Source organism: Saxophila tyrrhenica (assembly GCF_035928015.1).
Source record: "Saxophila tyrrhenica strain CCFEE 5935 chromosome Unknown scaffold_14, whole genome shotgun sequence".
NCBI classification, from domain to species: Eukaryota; Fungi; Ascomycota; class Dothideomycetes; order Mycosphaerellales; family Extremaceae; genus Saxophila; species Saxophila tyrrhenica.
This window is the reverse complement of record NW_027041746.1, coordinates 533,388-552,648: the sequence shown is the minus strand read 5'-3', so window position 1 is coordinate 552,648 and position 19,261 is coordinate 533,388. Positions and strand designations below refer to the sequence as shown.

General features: G+C 56.1%; 7 protein-coding genes across 7 annotated transcripts; 2 read left to right on the top strand and 5 right to left on the bottom strand.

Moving 5' to 3' along the window:
• Positions 1-426: 426 nt before the first annotated feature.
• LTR77_008529 (uncharacterized protein) lies at positions 427-4,566 on the bottom strand (the record flags this gene model as incomplete). Its single annotated transcript, XM_064805761.1, has 1 exon — positions 427-4,566. The coding sequence occupies one exon, from the start codon at positions 4,564-4,566 to the stop codon at positions 427-429; it is 4,140 nt and encodes a 1,379-aa protein (XP_064656221.1).
• A 401-nt stretch (positions 4,567-4,967) lies between these two features.
• On the bottom strand, positions 4,968-6,866 carry BUR1 (serine/threonine protein kinase, CMGC, CDC2/CDK subfamily; the record flags this gene model as incomplete). Its single annotated transcript, XM_064805760.1, has 2 exons — positions 4,968-6,084; positions 6,136-6,866. 2 exons carry the CDS (start codon positions 6,864-6,866, stop codon positions 4,968-4,970), a joined length of 1,848 nt encoding a protein of 615 aa, XP_064656220.1.
• A 1,647-nt stretch (positions 6,867-8,513) lies between these two features.
• LTV1 lies at positions 8,514-10,076 on the bottom strand (the record flags this gene model as incomplete). The annotated part of the gene is made up of 1 exon (XM_064805759.1): positions 8,514-10,076. One exon carries the CDS (start codon positions 10,074-10,076, stop codon positions 8,514-8,516), a length of 1,563 nt encoding a protein of 520 aa, XP_064656219.1.
• Positions 10,077-10,296: 220 nt separating this feature from the next.
• LTR77_008526 (uncharacterized protein) lies at positions 10,297-12,454 on the top strand (the record flags this gene model as incomplete). Its single annotated transcript, XM_064805758.1, has 2 exons — positions 10,297-10,350; positions 10,403-12,454. 2 exons carry the CDS (start codon positions 10,297-10,299, stop codon positions 12,452-12,454), a joined length of 2,106 nt encoding a protein of 701 aa, XP_064656218.1.
• A 303-nt stretch (positions 12,455-12,757) lies between these two features.
• On the bottom strand, positions 12,758-13,928 carry UFD1 (ubiquitin fusion degradation protein; the record flags this gene model as incomplete). The annotated part of the gene is made up of 2 exons (XM_064805757.1): positions 12,758-13,873; positions 13,926-13,928. The coding sequence occupies 2 exons, from the start codon at positions 13,926-13,928 to the stop codon at positions 12,758-12,760; spliced, it is 1,119 nt and encodes a 372-aa protein (XP_064656217.1).
• A 782-nt stretch (positions 13,929-14,710) lies between these two features.
• LTR77_008524 (uncharacterized protein) lies at positions 14,711-16,741 on the top strand (the record flags this gene model as incomplete). The annotated part of the gene is made up of 1 exon (XM_064805756.1): positions 14,711-16,741. One exon carries the CDS (start codon positions 14,711-14,713, stop codon positions 16,739-16,741), a length of 2,031 nt encoding a protein of 676 aa, XP_064656216.1.
• Positions 16,742-17,008: 267 nt separating this feature from the next.
• Positions 17,009-17,909, bottom strand: LTR77_008523 (uncharacterized protein; the record flags this gene model as incomplete). The annotated part of the gene is made up of 4 exons (XM_064805755.1): positions 17,009-17,134; positions 17,191-17,252; positions 17,334-17,521; positions 17,581-17,909. The coding sequence occupies 4 exons, from the start codon at positions 17,907-17,909 to the stop codon at positions 17,009-17,011; spliced, it is 705 nt and encodes a 234-aa protein (XP_064656215.1).
• Positions 17,910-19,261: the final 1,352 nt, after the last annotated feature.

Sequence of the window (19,261 nt, the reverse complement as noted above, 5' to 3'; positions counted from 1 at the left end):
ACGACTTCGACCAGTTTCGTGGTGCCTCGGACGTGTCTGCCCCTTCTCGAAGATCGAATTAGGCAATTTTTCGAGACTCGCTCAAATTCATGAGAACTTGAAGCTCGGAGAAGAGCGCCGAGCTGGGCTTGGCACTTTTTGAAGCTGACTTTTTCGGCCTGGTCGGTCAGGCAGGCTTTGAGAGCTTCTTCTCGAAGATCGGAACAGCTTTTCGTGGCCACGTCGCTGGCGACAGTTGTTTAGGAGAAGGGGAAATTGAACCTAAGCTAGCGCCTTTTGATGTCCGGCCAATCATAGACCACCATTTCAACACTCGTTCTCTACTCCTACTTCCAGAGAAGGTCGAACGATTGTGTGAAGCTGTACAATTTACACTGGGTATCTAGTCTGCCCTGATAGCATATCTACACACCTCGGCCACGCTTCTTATATCCGCATCTTCTCTATAATCTCCTTGTACTCCTTCCTCTTCTTCACCTTCCCACTCACCCTAACATACCCCTTCCCAATCGCCTTCGCCAGCCGCGGGAACAACAGCCGCTCGGACAGGTACATGCAGCAGAATCCACCGATTCCCAGCACGAGGATGAAGATCTTGAACACCGAGCTCAAGTACGTCAGCTCCATCAGCTTGTACAGCCATGGCGCGGGGTCGAACAGCATATAACTGCTGATCGCCAGCGCCACGAACATGGTGATGACGAAGGGAAGGTTGTGCCGCATGCTCTGCCTGAACGGCGGGCCGACGGAGAGCACGATGGCGCTGAGAATGTACTGGTAGCAGCTGAGTAGGAACAACGTCGTGTTCTCCGAGTTGTGCGAGTTGGAGTGATCGCGGTCGATGACGGGTGGCTGGTACCAGGGTTGCTTGCGCACTGCTTCCCAGCCGACGAGCTGCACGACGATGCAGATGGCGATCTGACCCAGCAAGGGAGTGAGGACTTTTCGACTGACGAGGCTGGCGGTCGGTCGTTTGCGGGAGAGTTCGCGGTACGGGCCTGTCCAGCCCATGAAGATGGCAATGGGGAGGATGAGCAGGAGATCGATGTAGAGGAACTGGAAGTCGCCGAGGTTCGAGGCGGAGGCGTAGAGGAAGCTGACGCTGGTGAACTGGATGGCGGAGTAGAGCGACATGTACTTGAAGCAGCTGAAACTTGTGACGAGTGCTGCGCGGCCTTCGCGGATGACTGAAGGAACACAGCTGATGTCGAAGACGCGGCTGGTGAAGGGGGCGGCGACGCTGGCTTCGGCTTCCGAAAGACTGATGCCCACGTCTGCAGCTTTGAGGGCACCGCAGTCGTTGGCACCGTCGCCGCAGAAGCCGGCACAGTAGTCGATGCTTTGCAGCTTTTCAATCATCTCGTGCTTCTCGTCTGGGCTCATGCGGGCGAACACCTGGCCTAGGACAAGCATTTGCTGGAGAAGCTTGGGGTTTGCGAAGTCGACCAGCCAGCGGAAGACGTCTCCTGTAACAGCTATCGAGTAGTTGCGCAGGTTCGAGACGTCGTACGGTAAGCTCGAGTCGTGCTCTGCTGGCGGCGGCAGCGGCTTGAGTGTGTGCTCGTCCAGCTGATACACTGGGTTGTCGACACTTTCCCAAGTCAGCTTGGCTAATGGTGTGTGCGCATCTCCCTCCTCGAAGTGCGGTACGAAGCAGTGTGCATTCCTGTCAATCAGCCCACACTCTCTGGCCACCGAGATAGCAGTGAGGATGTTGTCGCCGGTGCACATCACAGTGCGGATATCAGCATCCCGCAGCTCCCTAATGATGCCCTCCGTTGTAGGCTTCAGTTTGTTCTCGAAGATGATGAAGCCGACGAAATCCAGGTTGCTCTCAGCTTCCTCACGCTTCATCTTCTGCACCTTCAGCCAGTTCAGCTTGAAGATATGCTTGGATGCGCAAGCGATAACTCGGAAGCCGCGGTGGGTGTAGTACGCTAGTAAGTCGTCGTAGTCCGCTGGGAAGCTCTCCGGCTTGCAGATGTCTTTCATGGCTTCGGGCGCGCCCTTGACGTAGACATCGGCGCTCTTCTCGCCGAATTGGCGCACAACCACGCTTGCTCGTCGAAGCTGCGAGACGAACTCGAAAGACTTGAGCACACCGAGCTCGATCGGGCGTCGACTGTTAGGCGAGTCCTGGTCTTCGTCTAGATCGTACTCCAGGCCAGGTGGCGGTCGGGCGACGGAAGGCGACAGCGAGTGGTCGTCCTCGTCCTCCGTTGCGTTGCCCGCACCACGTTCCGTGCCTTCCTCGTACTGCCAACCGGTGTATTCGAACATCTTCAAGTCCAGAGGATCGCCAATGAACTCGTCGTCCACGATACGTAAGCTGTGGCAGGTTGCCATGGTGTACAAGATCGCTTTGTTGGCATTGTAGTCGTAAGTAGGATCCCGCTCGTACGTCGCGCCCGGCAGTAGCGCAGAAGCATCCGTGAGAATGTCAGTGAATCTGTTGGCTGGCCGGCTCACAACTCTTACTCCAAGCACGTCCAGCCCGTCTTCGGTCAACGTGCCAGTCTTGTCAAAGCACATGACGTCCAGCTTACCGCCGACATTAACACGCTGCGGGCTGATGCAAAAGATGTTTTTCTGCTTCAGCCTACCCAGAGCGAAGTTCGTGCCAATGGTGAGCGTGGCGGGCAGCGCAGGAGGCACGACAATGGTGATCAGATCCAAGGCTCGGACAATAATCAGGTGCCACTCCAGACCCAGCCGAATGAAGTTGATAAACGAAGCAATGAAGCCAATGCCGGCAATGCATGCCATGACCGAGATGTATCGGAATGAGTCGCGGTAGAACTTGAAGCCGGATGGCTTAGGGAACAGCATCGACCGTACCAGAGCGCCCTTTGTCGTGTTGAAGCCGGTTCGGACCACCAAAGCAAGAGCCGCCGCTTCTTCGTCCTGGTTGATGTCGGCATCTTGTGGCCTTCGAGCGCGAATAATCTTGGTGCCGCTGAAGAGCATGTGTTTGGCGACGTCGGCGTGAATGGCACTAGCACTCAGACTGATGCGTTCGAGTGTCTCGTCTGTGGCAGGTGTCTTGGATACCGGTACAGACTCGCCAGTCAACATGCTCTCGTTCACGATGCAGTCGCCAGAAAGTAACAGGCTGTCGCACGGGAACTGGCCAAGATTGGGATCTGTGACTTCGTAGACATCACCTGGTACCAGCTCACTCGATTCAACATAACGCCAGAACCCAGATCGTAGCACGCGGATGTCGCAGTCGAATCTCGAGATCTCCCGTAATCGCTTCATGGTCGCTTTTGTCTCGATGAGCGTAGTCGTGATGCTTGCCACTGAGATGACGAAAATGCAGCCGGCGTAGTAGTAGTATTCGTCCATGCTCCATAGGAGGATACTGGCAATCTGGAAGACATAGAACGGGTGGAAAGCCTCGTCCATCAGTAGTTGAGTGGTGGTCTTCATCTCAATGTTGATCTCGTTCTTCCCGAAGATGCGCTCCCGGTTCTCCTGCTCGTCACTGTCGATACCAGCGCGAACTGTGGTGAGAGCATCCATGTTCGACCATGTGGGGTCTTTCCAGACATTGCCAGACACGAACTTGTCTTTCAGCGGGTGGAAGCAGAACCGGATGTAGCGGTAGTCTAGGATACGGAGCTCGTCCATGATCGGGTCGTCGTACTCATCGTAGTCCATCATCTTGTTCCTCTCGCTCTGGCCAAACACAGATGATAGCGACTGACCGAAGACTTGCTTCTGCATATCCTGCACGATCATCTCACCCCATTGGTTCTCGATGACGACCCAGTCGCACTTCGCGAGCTGCGTAGTTCGGCCCACTAGCTTGACATACCACTTCGGCAGCCACCGCAAGAGCAAGTATCCCAGCCCTCCAGTGAGCAAGCACACACACAGGTACAGCGCAAAGCCGAACAACGATGTCTTGAACCCGGCCACCACAATCGTCATATCCTCCGTCAAGATATAAATCTTCTGGCTCACCCTGCCACCGGTCCGGAATCCACTAGCATCACTCCCACCAGAATGATGCCGCCTCAACAGGGGCGTGTCCGCCGACGTCCTGCTTCCCCTCGAGCTCTTGGACACCCCCGAGCTCTTCCTCTCCAGCCGGCTCTCCCTCCTGACATGTCCATTCCTAACCTCGTACCCGTTCCCTACATGCCCCTCCTCTTCCAAGTCTACCTCGGGCTCCATAAAAGCATCCGAAGCATCAAAACTCCCCTGCCTCTCCAAAGCCCCCAGCTCATCCTCCTCCTCGATCGCCTCCTCCAAACTCTCATCAGCATCCAACTCCTCATCATAAAACTCAAAATCCGCGTCCGAGTCCCGCCGCGATCTGCGATACGCGAAAGTGCTCGTAGCCGTAGGCACCGACTCGCTCATCGGACCCGAGAACATCTCGTCCTGCGCCATATCCACGTCCGCGAGGAAGCTGGCCTCGGACATGTTGCTGCCGCGGCGGTACATGTCGCTGCGTCGGCGGAGGAATTCTTCTTCGTCCATTGAGGCGTCGCGGCTGTTGGCGGCGGAGTAGAGGGGGCGGCTGTCAGCGCGAGGGCGCGTGTAGTGGGAGGACATGATGGTGGTGAGATGTCGAGGGGATGGGCCTCGACTTGGGGGTGTTCAGACCATGCGGTGATGATGAACGGAGAAGGTCAACAAGATTTCCCGTGTGAAGATGGGAACTTTAGAAGCGGCCCGTGCTCGGAAAGAGGCAATGTGAATACAACTTCATGAATCGAGCACCATCTGGCACCAATGAAAGCATACATTCTGCGTGACAATTGTTCATGGCTATCGAATAGCAAAAGTCGATCGCAAGCGTATGGTATCATTGTAGTAGATTCACGTGCAACCATACTGCTTATGGACTTGCGCAGCTTCACAAAACCCAGCATGCAATGGCAGAACCCATTCATCGATGTCCACTCTTGAAACGCCACCCAGCACCTACGCTAAATGATCCGTAGCAATGTCCCTCACCTCCGATCGTAATGGTCTCTCTCTCTGTTCTGCAACCTCTCCACCCGGTCCCGATCCCGCTCCCTCTCGCCACCCCCATGCCTTCTATCGGCGTCCCTATACCTACCAGGGCTACGACTCCTCGTCCGCCGCTGATCTCCATACCCACCTCCTCTGTCTCGATCCCGATATCCATCCCACTCACGGTCTCTAGGCGGAGGTCTCGGCGCATCCGGGTCCCGGTACGCTCCCCTCTCCCTTCCATTTTGCGAAAGGGGAGGCGGCGCATCTGGATCGCGATACGAAGGGCCGTCACGACTGCCACGCCGGCTGCGGTCGTATGACTGGCCTGGAGGGCGATCGCGATCGCTCGGGTTGGCAGAAGAGTAGGAGGGAATGTAAGTGTCCACACCGCCAGCTCCGCCTCTGTCTCTGCCACCAGGAGGCTGAACAGGACGTGCAGGGACGTCAGGACGAGGCGGGAGATTGGCGGCATTTGGCCCGGGAACCGGTGGTCCTCCTCCTCTGCCGCGCTGTTGATCTTGTCGCCAGGCCGGCTGTCGTGCATCAGAAGCTGGTGGTGGACCTCTGCTCCGATCGTCGTAGCTTCGGGGTGGGGGACCGCGGTCGCGACGCGGCGGACGTTCGCCACCGTACCCATAGTTACCGACAGGACCTGAGCCACCCCACTCGTCCGGGCCCATGCCGACTGTACCACCAGCAGGGGCAGGCGGAATTTGAGCCCGTTGCTTCTCGTGGCCTCGTCTTCTTGAGTCGAGTTCATGGCTGTCTTCGTACTTGGGCAGATCTTCAGGCCGGCTGGGCAAAGGCGCGGTGGTGAAGTATTCGTGCTGCAGAGCGTCGATGGCGTTGATGCGCTTCCGCCAGTCCAGACATAGCAGCTGTTTCAGCAGATCTATGCCCTTGGGTCCAACACGCGGTCCAAAGCGCTTCTCAATGTCGCCTTGCTGGAATGGAAAGTCCTTCGTGCCTTCGCAACCCGGCAGCTCAGACCAGCCGGGCATTGTGCTGTCATTGGGAGAGCCAACGAGCTGGAAAATCCGGTGACACTGGTCGGTGTCACTCTTGCCTTCAAGGATGGGCTTGCGCTCGAACATTTCGCCAAATACGCAGCTGTGATTTGATCAGCATCAGGTTTTGCCTGGCTTTCTCTTCGACACTCACCCGACACCCCACATGTCAATCGCGGGCGTATATCGCCTCAGCGTAAGCAAGAGCTCCGGCGGCCGATACCACCTCGTCACCACTAAGCTAGTGTAGTCTCTCACTGCATCCCCGTTGCCGCGCCCAGCCTGCGGTGTCTGACCCTCGTAATGCCGTGCAAGTCCAAAATCTGCAATCTGCAGCAGGCCGCGATTGGAGATTAGCAGGTTCGCTGCCTTCATGTCGCGATGTAGAATGTGCGAGTCGTGCAGGTAGCGTAGACCTTCCAGCAGCTGCAGCATGTAACACTTGACCTGTGCCTCGGAAAATCGAATGTCCGGGTTCGTCAACATGCCGCTCAGATCATGGTCCATGTACGGCATGACCATGTAGAGTGTTGCACGCTTCTTCCCGCCAGTCGACTTGCCATCAGATTGCAACCGCTCTACCGCCATCTCCTCCAAATGCAAGACATTCGGATGGCTCAGCATCTTGAGCAGTTTGACCTCCCGCAGAGCAGTAATGGGAAACCCTTCCTTCTCGTTGTGCATCAGGATCTTCTTCAGGGCCACGATGTTGCCAGTGCGCTTCGACCGCGCTTTGGAGACAATGCCGAAGGTGCCCTCCCCAAGCTTCTCTGGGAACTGGTCATATTCGGTGAACTTGGCCGCGCCTCGGAAGCGTCGCTGAGTAGGATCGGTGCTGATGCCTTCGCCGGTCGTGGGTGCTGTCGGAGTCGTTACGCTGCCCATGTTGAAAAGCTCGTGGCGGCTCGGTGTGTGTTGCGCGTGTTAACAGATGCCAGTCCAGCTGGGCGATGGTGAAGGCGTAGGTCGGCTAGCGAGGAGCGCGCATTTAAAATGATTCCACGAGACCGCCAGTCCGACAGCGCTTGGCTAGGCCTGGGGTCGTGCGCTGGTGTCGCACGTGGTGTCTGTGGTTAATGTCGCGTTACGTGACCTTCACTTCTCGTTGGAGCCAGGATCTCGACGATCTACGTCGCAACTTCCTAAAGGAGATGACTTCCCCAACCTCACCAGCGACCTCACTTCACTCGACGACTCAGGAAAAGACTCCCATGCTCTGAACGACAAAGGCCGCAAGCAAATAACGAGACAAGCAGTGTGCGTATACCCTCAGACGGCTCCTCGACACCAACTGACCGGAACACAGTCCCGCAATGGCAGGAGGACCACCTAGAGCCGGCGCAACAAGCGGCCACCCCATCCACATCCATCCCGCAAGACCTCTATACCGATTCGCGGCGGTAGGGCTCGGAGCGTCGATGTGGTTCTTTGTAGGTCATGCCCCACGTAAAGATTCCTACGAGAGTCTGGTTGAACCTGACTGGGTGCGATGTAGCTCTTCTACCGAATGCGACACGACGGCGCGGCGTTACTGGGCCTGAAGCATCCGTGGGATCACTGAGAGGGCGTCGATTGCAGCGTTTATGGCGTTATCGTGGCTGAAGAACGACTATGGGGTGGAGCTCTGCGAGGAGGAGTAGTCCCGAGAAAGGCCATGAGCCAGGAGGACTTCTGCCACGCGCACTTCAAAAATACCACGAATACAATATACAGAGATTGGCCTCCAAACTACGTGAGTCTGCTCTTTGGCTCTTCGTCCATGTTCGCCTTCGTCATAGTCAACACTACAACTATAACTCCACCTACCCCGTTGGGCGTCACTCAATCCACGTCCCTCCAGTCCGACAGCCCAACATCCGCCGACATTGTGCGCGCCTGTAGCAATCTCGGCGTACATCCTTGTCTTTTAAAAAAAAAAATAAGTCAAACTAAACGCCTCCACAAACCCACTGAACGATCCTACTCGGAGCAAAAGTCACAAAGCATGAAAAAGAGCCTTCCAAGGAAGCAAAAGACAACACCCAACCCACCCCCTCAAGGGAGCGAGCCAGTAGAAGAGACACTCAAGCCCGTTTCCAAAGGAGAAGAAGCCTGGTTATACTCATTCATTCACTACAAGAGGCTCGAGCCAACCCCTGATTTGAGATCGCTCGAATCCACCCCGGTGGGGGAACCTTCTGCTTGATGCCGCGTGCAGGGAATCGAACGACAGTCGTTAAGTCGTTATTAGGCGTTTGTCGAGGTAGGTAAGCTTGCCAGGCTTTCCCGTTGTCGACGGAGGGGTGGGTTTTGGATTAATTAAATATTAGGTAGCGCGATTTGTCCTCCGAGTGCTGAGATTACCTCGCCAACGTACAAAAGCCATTATTAAACGCAGAGTCACACCGAGGCTATTTTGCTGCAAATGAAGGTTGTTCTAGGGTATCATGCTGCTTCTCTACGTACACCTGGTAGGCTAAGCGCTTTGCCATTCCAGTGTGACCAGCCTGGATTAAAGAGAGCTGTGCCCACTGACCAGTGCATAGCCAACCCTCACCCAGCAGCAGCACTCTTTCCCTTCACCCTCGCCGGCCCCAGCCCCTGCCTCACCTCATCCAACCCCGCCAACCCCTCGTCTGCCACCCTCCCCTTCCTCAACCCCCTCCTCTTCGCTCCTTTGCCCGACCCAGTAGTCGACAAGAAATCATCAATCATCCCATCAAAGTCCTGCCTCACGCTCTTCGGGCCCGACTCTCTCACCTGCGACAGCGTGCTCGCCCTACTCATCCCGCTCATCGCACTCATGCGACTCGTGCCGGTAACGCCGGAAGCCATGCTGCCTAGCCCACTCGCCGCGTCGTTCTCGTCGTCAGGGAAGCGGTCGGCGGAGTAGTCGGACTCGAGTTTGTCGAAGCGGGCGTCGAGGAGGCGTTGGTGCGCGGTGCGGGAGAGGGTGGAGGAGGTCATGGAGAAGTTGGTTGAGGCGCCTGTGCCGCGTTTGCGGGATTTGCGGGTGGAAGGGACGTTGGAGGGTGCGGCGGCGGAGGAGAGGGCGGCGGGAGGTGGTAGGGGCGTGGATGGGGTGGTTTCGCTGGGTTTGGGTGCGGACTTGAACTTTTTGTATTCGTCGAGCCAGGCGCCTGCGGTTGGGTCGGCTGGAAGTTGGGCTTGAGGCTCGGTAGGTGGGTGTAGCATTTCGCCTTGGGATTTGAGATCTTGTAGGGAGGGAGTTTCTGATGCTGTGGTGGGTGGAGGGCTGGCGGCCTTGATCGTATCATCGCTCTCCCATCCTTCGTCATCGTCGAGATTTGCTGGGCCGCCATCTTCATCAAAGGTCAACGCCTCGTCCTCGTCGACCAGCATCTGCTCCCCAAACATCTCAAACTCGTCCTCGTCCACCTCACCATCCCCGATCAGCTGACCGAAAATATCGTCCTCGTCCAGATCGTCCACGTACTCCTCATCCTCCATTGCCTCCAGCACCTCGCGTAATCTGGGGTCCATATCAGGCTGGAACCCTGCCAGATCGTCCGGTACATCCTGCTGGTCCTGGTAATTCCTCTTCCTCACAAACTCACTCGGCAGCACTTCCTCCGGCAACAGACTCCTCGCCTTACTCGCGCTCGTGTCTGCCGTCCCCACGCTCTGCCCATCCAGATCGATATCTCGCAACGCATCTTCCAGCTTCTGCTTCCTCTTCGCCTGCGGCGGCGCCGAAGCCTCGACCCACATCACGCTCCCTCCCCCACCGCCGTTGAGCTCGCGCATATGCTGCATGTAGTCATACTCGGTATCGTCGTAGAAGACACCGTGCTGCGCCGCCTGACCCTCATTCGGCTTGAAGGCGATTCCGAATTCGTCTTCAAGGTCGCCTCGTTCCCGGACTTTGTTCGATCTGTACCTTTCGCCTTGGGAGCTGGATATTACGGATTCGACGTCGGAGTAGGCATAGTCGTCTTCCCTCGCACGACGAAGGGACTTGGGTTGTGTGGTGGGCTTTTCGGCGAAGACCATGGAGGGGGCATCTTGGTCGTGGTAGAGCGGGTCGTCGCCGGCGCGGTGGACGAGGGCGAAGGTCGTCGCATTCTTCTTGTCGATGAACTTGCGGCGCGGCATCTTGACGTTTAGCTTGTTCTGTATCTGGTTGCGTAGACTGTGGTTATCTTTCAATCGAGCCTGGCCCTACCAAAATAATTCACAAATTGGACCCTGGTGGGGCGAGGCGAGCGACGTCACTTCTGCTTAGATCGACTCTTCTCCGATTTCTCACACATAGTACTCCTTCAACTCTCCCATACCACTCACAACACTCTACAGCCACGAAAATACCGCAACCATGGTCTTACCTAAGAGCAAGAACGCCGTTGGGCTCGGCAACAGCCTGATGAACGTATGTCTTCCACACCACCAGGTCCCTCTGCACATACTGACACGCCCTCCAGGACCGCTTCAAGTCGAAGAACTCCAACATGCACCGCACATCCGCTTCCAACCAGCCTGGTTCCATCACGCGGACCGACCAGTCCGGCAACTCCTATATCACGCCCGCCAAGAAGGAGGCAGAATGGATGAAGATGCGCTCGGTCACGGAGCAAGGCGCGTTGGACGAATTCCTTTCTACAGCAGAGCTGGCTGGTACAGACTTCACGGCGGAGAAGATGAACAACGTCAAGATTATCCACCGCGACCAGAAAAATCCGTACCTGCTTTCGCGGGAGGAAGAGAGAGGAGTGGTGAGGAAGCAGAATGCGAAGCGTGCGCGTCTGACGGTGCCACGGCGACCGAAGTGGGATGAGAATACGACAGCTCGAGATTTAGACGACAGAGAGAGGGCAAGCTTGCTGGACTGGAGAAGGGGGCTGGCGGAGCTACAAGAGGTGGATGATCTGTTGATGACACCGTTTGAGCGAAATCTGGAGGTTTGGAGGCAGCTGTGGAGAGTCATCGAGAGGTGTGACCTGGTTGTACAGATCGTGGATGCCAGAAATCCGCTTTTGTTCCGATGCGAGGATCTGGAGCGGTACGTGAAAGAGGTGGGTAAGAGGAAGCGCAATCTGTTGCTGGTCAACAAGGCGGATATGATGACAGAGGACCAGCGAAAGGCTTGGGCGGAGTACTTCGTGGAGAACGGCATCAACTTCCGATTCTTCTCGGCGGAGCTGGCACGTGAGATGAACGAGGCGAGAGAAGATGAGGAAGAGGATGTGGACGGCGCAGAGAGTGCCGAGGACGAGGAAGACAGCGACGAAAATGATGTGCTCGACGACAATGATGTAGCAGAAGAGATCGATGCCCAAGGAGGAACTAGAATCGACCAAGAAGCAGCAAAGATGTCGTTACAAGAAGAGCAGGAAGACGATGAGGATTGGGTGGATGAGGAATCTGTTGACCCAGCACCCCACCCGGAAGTAACACAAGACCTTGAACTCGACGGAATCAAACTGCCCATCGAAGAACAAACCCGCATTTTGACCACCGACGACCTCGAAGCCCTCTTCGTCCAGCACTCTCCAACTCCCATAGCCGCCACCTCTACCGTGCCCGAACGGAAAACGCAGATCGGCCTCGTAGGATACCCAAACGTGGGCAAGTCCTCTACCATCAACGCTTTGTTGGGAGCAAAGAAGGTCTCCGTTTCCGCCACTCCAGGAAAGACGAAGCACTTCCAAACCATCCACCTCTCATCCCGTGTCATCCTCTGCGATTGTCCGGGTCTAGTCTTCCCCAACTTCGCAACCACAAAGGCCGAACTGGTGTGCGCCGGCGTGCTTCCCATCGACCAACTACGCGAATACACCGGCCCTGCAGCCCTCGTCGCAGCTCGCATCCCCAAGCCCTTCCTCGAAGCCGTGTACGGCATGCGCATCGCCACCCGCCCCCTAGAAGAAGGCGGCACCGGCCAACCCACCGGCGAAGAAGTCCTCCGCGCCTACGCCCGCGCACGAGGCTTCTTCACCCAAGGCCTCGGCCAACCGGACGAAAGCCGCGCCGCCCGCTCCGTCCTCAAAGACTACGTCAAAGGCAAACTCCTCTTCGTCCACCCACCACCCAACACCAACCCGCCCATCGACCCCAAAGCCTTCAACCGCGACCTCTACGACCTCGCGCACCTGCCGCAGAAACGCCGCGCCCAGATGGCTGCCGATGCCGACGCTGTGCTCAACGATACCGCGGACCCAAGTCTCATGGACGAAGGCGCCGACATCCTCCCCGCACCAGCTCCACAAGGTCGGAAGGGAGCGAAGTTGGATAAAGCATTCTTCGCCCCCGGACAAGGGAATGGGGTGGTAAACCAGCCGTTCCATTACCAGTACTCGGAGCAAGGGTCGAAGCAGCTGAGTGGGCGGAAGCTGAAAACGGTGGCGGCGTTGGAGCAGGATGTGGATCCGAGTGAGGTGGCGAAGGGGAAGAAGCACTTCAAGGCGAATAAGCGGGCGGCGAAGAAGGGGGTCAAGCAGGGGCCGAGGGGTGGGTTGGGGGATGCGGATTATTGAGGGTGAAAATGTGTGTATGGGGTTTGGGTGATAGATGATGAGATACGCTGTAAATGACTCTGAAGCGCTCGCTGCGCAATTTGCAAAGACTCTTGAAGTTATTGGTATCATGTCGTAAAGCCAGCCATCTGTCCCAGGGCTCAAGCTAATCTAGGTTTCCGCCGGCCCAAAGACGCCAGCGCCCTTCGCTATGCTGGCCAATGCTCTTCCATATTATCCATGCCCCAGACGCCGGAGGGCGTAAACCATAGTCATCCATGCATTCATTTTCAGATATCAGTCCCTCGCCCTTCACTTCTCCTCCTACTTGCTCTTCCGCAGCGTATTGCCCGCACCACTGAAATGCTGCTTCTTCCCCTGCTCCTCATCCACGTTCGCGTCCTTGTCCTTCTTCTGCAGCGGCTTGACCTCGTACCCGAAGAACAGCTTCCCGGGCGGTAACCGCAGCGGTTGTGGGCCGTTGGACTTCCGCATCGGCTTGTTGGGTACCGGCAGCCCGCCAGTCGCTCCAGGTATCGGTGTCGATATACCAGGTGTTGATGTCGGCGTGGACGCGAGATTCGACTTGCCTTTTTTTGACGCCACCAACTTCTGTCCACTGCCGGCGAAGTTCGAGGACGCCTTCGCGTGGCCTTTCGCCACGGTATCTGAGTTCGGCGCGATCGAGGAGTAGTTGATCGCCTGCGCCATCGTACCCTCCGTATGCATCGTTCCACCTCTCCGCGCCATCTCACTCCCGATACTCCGTGGTGTGCTTGTCCCGCTCGCGGCCCTGCTCGGCTCCTGATATCCCACGGGCGGCGCAAAGTCGACCTCTAGATCCGTCTCTACGACCGAAATCGCATGATTGTCCCCCGTATCGGGCTTCACCTCCAACACCGCAATCTCGTAAACCGTCTCGTTGTACTCAAACGTAAACACATCTCCCACCGTCAAGCACGAGAAATTCCGGAAAGCCGTCTCCAGCACTGCCTTCGGGTCGCTGATCTCGAGGAAATTGACACTCTGCGGCTGCAACTTGATGAAACTCCCCAACGGCAAATCCGTGCTCTTTACCTGTCCCAAATCCCCCGGCTCCAACCCCAGCGTCTGCATAAGCCAATACGGCAAATAACACCTCCCCTCCTCCGCCGTGAACTCTAGCACACCAGCATGCGTTTCCTTTCCCTGCGCGCCGTTGATCAGCTCGAACAGCATCGGGTACGTGATGTGCAGCTGGGTGAGTTTGTCAAGGGCAGAGGCGGGCAGGAAGATTTTGCCGCCGTGGTTGGCGCTGGGGCGGTCGGGGCCCGGGAGCATGGCGATGGGGTAGACGCGGTAGTATTCGTCGAAGCGGCGGGGGCGGCCGGAGGGGAGGCGGGATTGCATGGCGGCGCGGTACATGGACATGGGGTCCGCGTAGGGGTCGGAGTAGTAGGACTGGGGAGGGTGGTTAGTAGAGGTGGAGGGAGGGGTGTGGGGTGCGCTTTACCATGATGGCGGTGTCCTGAAGGTGCCCGGTGAAGTTTGTGAAGAGGATGAGGTTACGAAGTTGAAGGCTGCCTTTGCTTGTGACGCCTTCGGAGCTTGTGCTTGGGAGCTCCGATATCAGCTTATCACCACGTGACAAGTGACGGCATGCGCTGGTCTGAGCGTTATTGGACTTAACATTTACCTACTCTTTGTCTTCTCGGTCTCGCCACTTGATATCACGATCTGATCATGCCCATCCAACAGCGTAAGTCATCCAAGTTGTTTTACACTTAGAGAGCAACAGTTCGGCATTCAGCCATGTCATTTCCTGCGTTGATTCCAATCTCAATTCACTTGCCCTTTTCTTGTTGCGCGAAAGAGCAGACACATCCCTCGTACTGCTGTCTGTTCGTTGTCACCGACGGCCACCACGGCGTTTGTGCCAGTATGTTCTACATACACGTTCTATCCTCTGCTCTGAGGCGACGTGAGAAGTGCGGAACCGACAACGAAGCAGCTGCCTTCATGAGACGGCCATCACTGAGACGTCTCGCTCGTTGCAAAGGTTTGTCAACAAAGCCGCCAACCTCTATGGAATGCCCTGGAGATCGAAATGCCTTCTCCCTGGAGTGCGGGCAAATTAGGAACTACGACGGGACACAATACAAGTAGCCGCCAGCGTGCCCTCCTCAGACCCCGATCAACATTCGCTTCAATCGTCTCCAACCAGATTTCGACATTCACATTCAATACTTGCTCCAGAGATCTTCCAGATACCTCTTTCCAGCGACATCTCTTTCCAACATGGCGACCTCCCTGATCGATGCTACGAACGAGACCGAGAGCAAGCCCAAGGTCATCGGAGTGTATGGCCTCCCGGGAAGTGGCAAGTCAACACTCCTGAAGCAACTCAAGGTTATCCTTGGCAATGATGAGTTCCTCTACTTCGAAGGTTCCGAAGAGCTTGCCAGTCTGTGCCCCGACAACAACCTGAACCACTTCAAAGTTCTCCAAAAACGAGAGCAGGATCGACTTCGTGAGGAAGCAGTGAAAGGCATCGCAAGGAAGTGCAAAGAGGCAGGGAAGGTTGGGATGGTAGCCGGTCACTTCATGGTCTGGTCATCAGACGAGACGAGCCCGACGAAGGTGGTGACCGATGCTGACTGGGGAGTGTACACGCATGTTCTATACCTGGCCACACCGGCAGAAGTCATCTGGCAGCAGGTGGATGATGACTCTAGTCGCGAGGACCGCGAGCCACTTTCTGTGCAAGTTCTGCAGACATGGCAAGACCGAGAGACCATCGGTCTCCGAACGGGCTGCTCTCGAAACAACATACTCTTCACAGTCGTCAGTGGAGACAGAACCGGTCGGGCTGAGAGAGTCGCGAAGCTCATGCTCACGCTTCTGTCGCACAACGAGGCGGATGGTATGGGTGCTGTCTCAGCAAAGCTGAATAAGGTTCTTCCGACTCATCAGACTACCGTCGACACCATCCTGGACATCGACGGAGACAAGACTTTGATCGCGAACGACACTTCCAAGCTCTTCTGGGAACACACCCGCGACTGGAAAAGAGCCCCACACCCTGCAAAGATCCTGTTCGACGAATTGTTCGACGGTGGCTACTCCTACGAGGCGTTCTTGAAGGCCGCTCTGTTTTACGAAGAATTGGACAATCATGGTTTCGATGAGCTGTGTGACAAGGTCGCGGCGGAAGTCACTGTGCGCTCGGAATTTGTCCAAATCCTGAAGGAGGTGGCGAAAACCCCACGACTGGGCGTAGTCATCGCCTCTGCCGGTCTGCGCAAAGTGTTCGAGAAGGTGCTGAAGCGAGCAGGGCTCTCTGACGCAGTGCTAGAGATCGTCGGTGCAGGACCTTTTGGTGACGATGACTCTGTGGTCGTTACGCCTGAGTTGAAGGCTGAAGTGGTGAAGTACCTCAAGACTAACAACAACCTGCGAGTCTGGGCTTTCGGTGACAGTCCGATTGACATTCCAATGCTTCTGCAGGCCGATCGAGCTATCGTCGTGGTTGGCGAAGGTGGAAGCACGACTATGGATGGAAAGCTGCGTCCGGCCATCGACCTGAATGGTCTCAAGGCTCGTCAGCTTCTGGTCCCAAAGACTGCCACGCCCCGGCTCGACACAACTTCTCTCCCACCCATCGACCTCGACGGGATCCACTTCTTGCTGCGTGGCAGTCTTGTGGTCCACCATGCGACCGGCAAGAACGCGGCCAAGCTCTTGATGAGACCTACGCGAGACCAGAGCGTTCAAGGTCCGGCGCTCAGAGAAGCTCACCACCGTGTCGGACAGTATTTGGCGACAGAGTACGTTTCTGAGATCGTTGGGCTGGAAGAGGACTTCATCACCAGTGTTCAGGGCAAGAGCACTCCCGGCCACTGGCTCCGTGGCGAGGCTACCGCCCTGATCGTACCTCTGATGCGCGGTGGCGAGCCGATGGCCTTCGGTGTCAGCGAAGTCTTCCCGCTCGCGACCTTCGTCCATGCCAAAAAGCCAGGAGATCTGACTACCGAGCACATGCAACATGCATCCACCATCATCCTTGTGGACTCAGTCATCAACAGCGGCAAGTCGATTCTGGACTTCCTACGTCACATCAGGGGCGTTCGTACAAGAGTGCCTGTGATTGTTGTTGCTGGTGTCGTTCAAGCAGATGCTACGAAGCGTGACAGCGCTTTTGCGGCTGAGATCTTTGAGTTGGGAAGAGTTGACCTGGTAGCACTTCGTCTGTCCGAGAACAAATACACCGGCAAGGGCAAGACTGATACCGGTGCGAGGCTGTTGAACACGGTACAGTTGGAGGAATGATGAGCAGGGGGGTTGATGAGCTGATGAGATGGTGACTGATGGGCTGAGGATTGATGGATTGTTGCATGTGCTTTTGCCAGGAACTTGATTGGGAATGTGTGTCATGGTTGCTTTTTGACGACTGCCTGGGAACATGTGCGGTGCATTTGCTTCGATCACTAGCTGCGAGCTTGTACATGATTTACTTCTAGCATCCATACGTAGATAGACCATCAACCACAACGCTCGGCAAATAAGTTGCGCCTCCCATGCATATTGTACTGCCTCTCAAGTAGCACGAGCGTAAGCAACAGTGCTCAATGTTGAGTTCGACTGGACGTTCGACTGGACATTGGACTCCGTCTCGACTTCATCGCAGGCCTCTTTCGCCTTCATCATTACGTTTGGCTTTTTCTGTTGTCGTCGTTAGCAGGGTACGCAAGGCCACGTAGCTGCTTAGCATTGCTTACCGGTGTACCAGCCTTCGTGCAGCTGGCGGTGAAATTCCCCAGGTCCGTCAGCCATGCACCGCCTGCGCAACAGAACCGTCAGTAAAATCTCTGACGGGGAGATCGGTTCACAGCAAAGCACACTGAAGTTCATCAACACTTACTGTTGAACTCAGAGTAGACCGTCTCCATCAACCATGGCTGCTCGCAATTGCTCCCATCTGGGTTAGGAACCGTGTCAATGGCCACAAGGCCCGTGACCGGCAGCTCAGGATGAATAGGACCCGGTGCTGAGGAGCGCCAGCGGAGGTGGACGGAGGTGCAGGTGTGCCAGAGATTCAGGATTTGGAAGCTGAACAGTACCCTGTCAGTATTCTGTGTAAACAAAAGGTTGAGCATAGAGGGACTTACGGGATAGGCGGCTGCGTGCTCTGCCCCATGATAAACTCCTCCCTCGACGAGAACGTCGCTTCTCCAAGCGTGTTTGGTCCGGGACAACCAGCATTCACAAGCTCATTGACGCCGTCGGAGTAGTCGTGGAAGTTGGGAGTCATCGACACCCTGGCCAGAGTGGTGTTGAACTCGAGATTGATCAGGTCTCTGAAGTTGTTGGCGATCTTTTTGGCGTCAAGACGGCCCATGCAGTTGAAGTGGCCGGATGATCGTGGTTCGAGGTCGAGCCATTCTGAGGCGGCTGTGAAGGTGAGGAAGGGGAAGATCGCAAGGGCGAGGGAGCGCATGGTCGATTCAGATGGCTTTGAGGTCGTTCTGGAGATATATAGGCTCTGAAGGAAATGTACAGTATGAAGGCTTGAGTGAGATACGAAAGTGCTTGTAGTACATAGAGAAGAGTGAGAAACATTTGCGAGCGAGGAGGTGTACTACTTAGTACTTAAGGACGTCCTACCTCGAACGTGGTCCTAGAGGGGCTGGTTTGACTGAAATAGAGCCCATCGATGCCTCCACGTGGATCCCATTCGTAGGACATCGAGCGATGGCAGGACGTAGCAAACGACGCCGACGGCCGGAGATCTCAGCCATGCTATTCGGTAAGCACATGATTCCTTGCGTTGGCTGATATGTTCAATGGGGCCAGATATGCGGCCGCTGCGCACATCTCTCAGGCTGCGACAGCGTATGCATGGAGTGCAGTACCGACGTCAGTGCAGGGAGAACGTGGCGAGAACCGCTGGAGGAGATGCAAACAATGTTGTCATGACGCACAGCCGCAACCACTGAGGTCCTGCTGGTGGTCCGGAGGTCGTTGATGAGCGTTGACTGATTTTGCTGAAGTGGGAAGAAGGATTTGGGGGCTGATCGAAGACCCAGCCAAGCCACACCAAATGCGCAAGCAATCGACAAGGCGATCTTCGACAAGGCTGTTGTTAATACGGTCCTCCCTGCAGTGTTGTACTGCTCCCCAGAATGTTAGCCTCATCAAAGCCCGGTAACAGATAGCCCTCTGACCGGCTAACAAGTATAACCATGTGATCGCTATCACTCTTCCCTTCGATACGGTCTCACCAGCACCGGCTGCACCAATCCATACTCCATTGCCTCCACCTCCTCCGCTTCTGTCGTCGTCCCAGCCCCACTCGTCTTCGACTGGCCCCAAATCGGCTTCAGCGTGTTGAACAGCGGTGTGACAACCACGGCCTCGACGACATTCTCCCTTTCCACCAGACAATGCGAGATGTCGGCCTTCGCCCACGTGAGATCCAATGACGGCAACCTGTGTCCGTTAACTGTAACGCGGAGCGAGTGAAAGAAGGCGCCGAAATCTATGATCGCTGCTTTTATGCTTGACGAGGCAGGAATGGTGAAGGTGTTATTGTAGTGAGTGAGTAGTGGTCAACTGCCCAGCTGCCGTTTTACCGCCAGTTCCGAGGTTCACTTTGCGGGCCACCCAAGGAACCAGGGTCGTTCACTACTCAGTGCGAGGCGTGGATGAGGTAGACGAAGAACATCTCGTAGTGCGACCCATTGCTGTCGTTCGGAAACGAAACATCCAGCCGCCCATTCTCGCTCACTTGATCAGTGATCTCTTCCAGAGCACCCTTCGAAAGCGTGACCTGCGTCCGGTGCTCAGGCC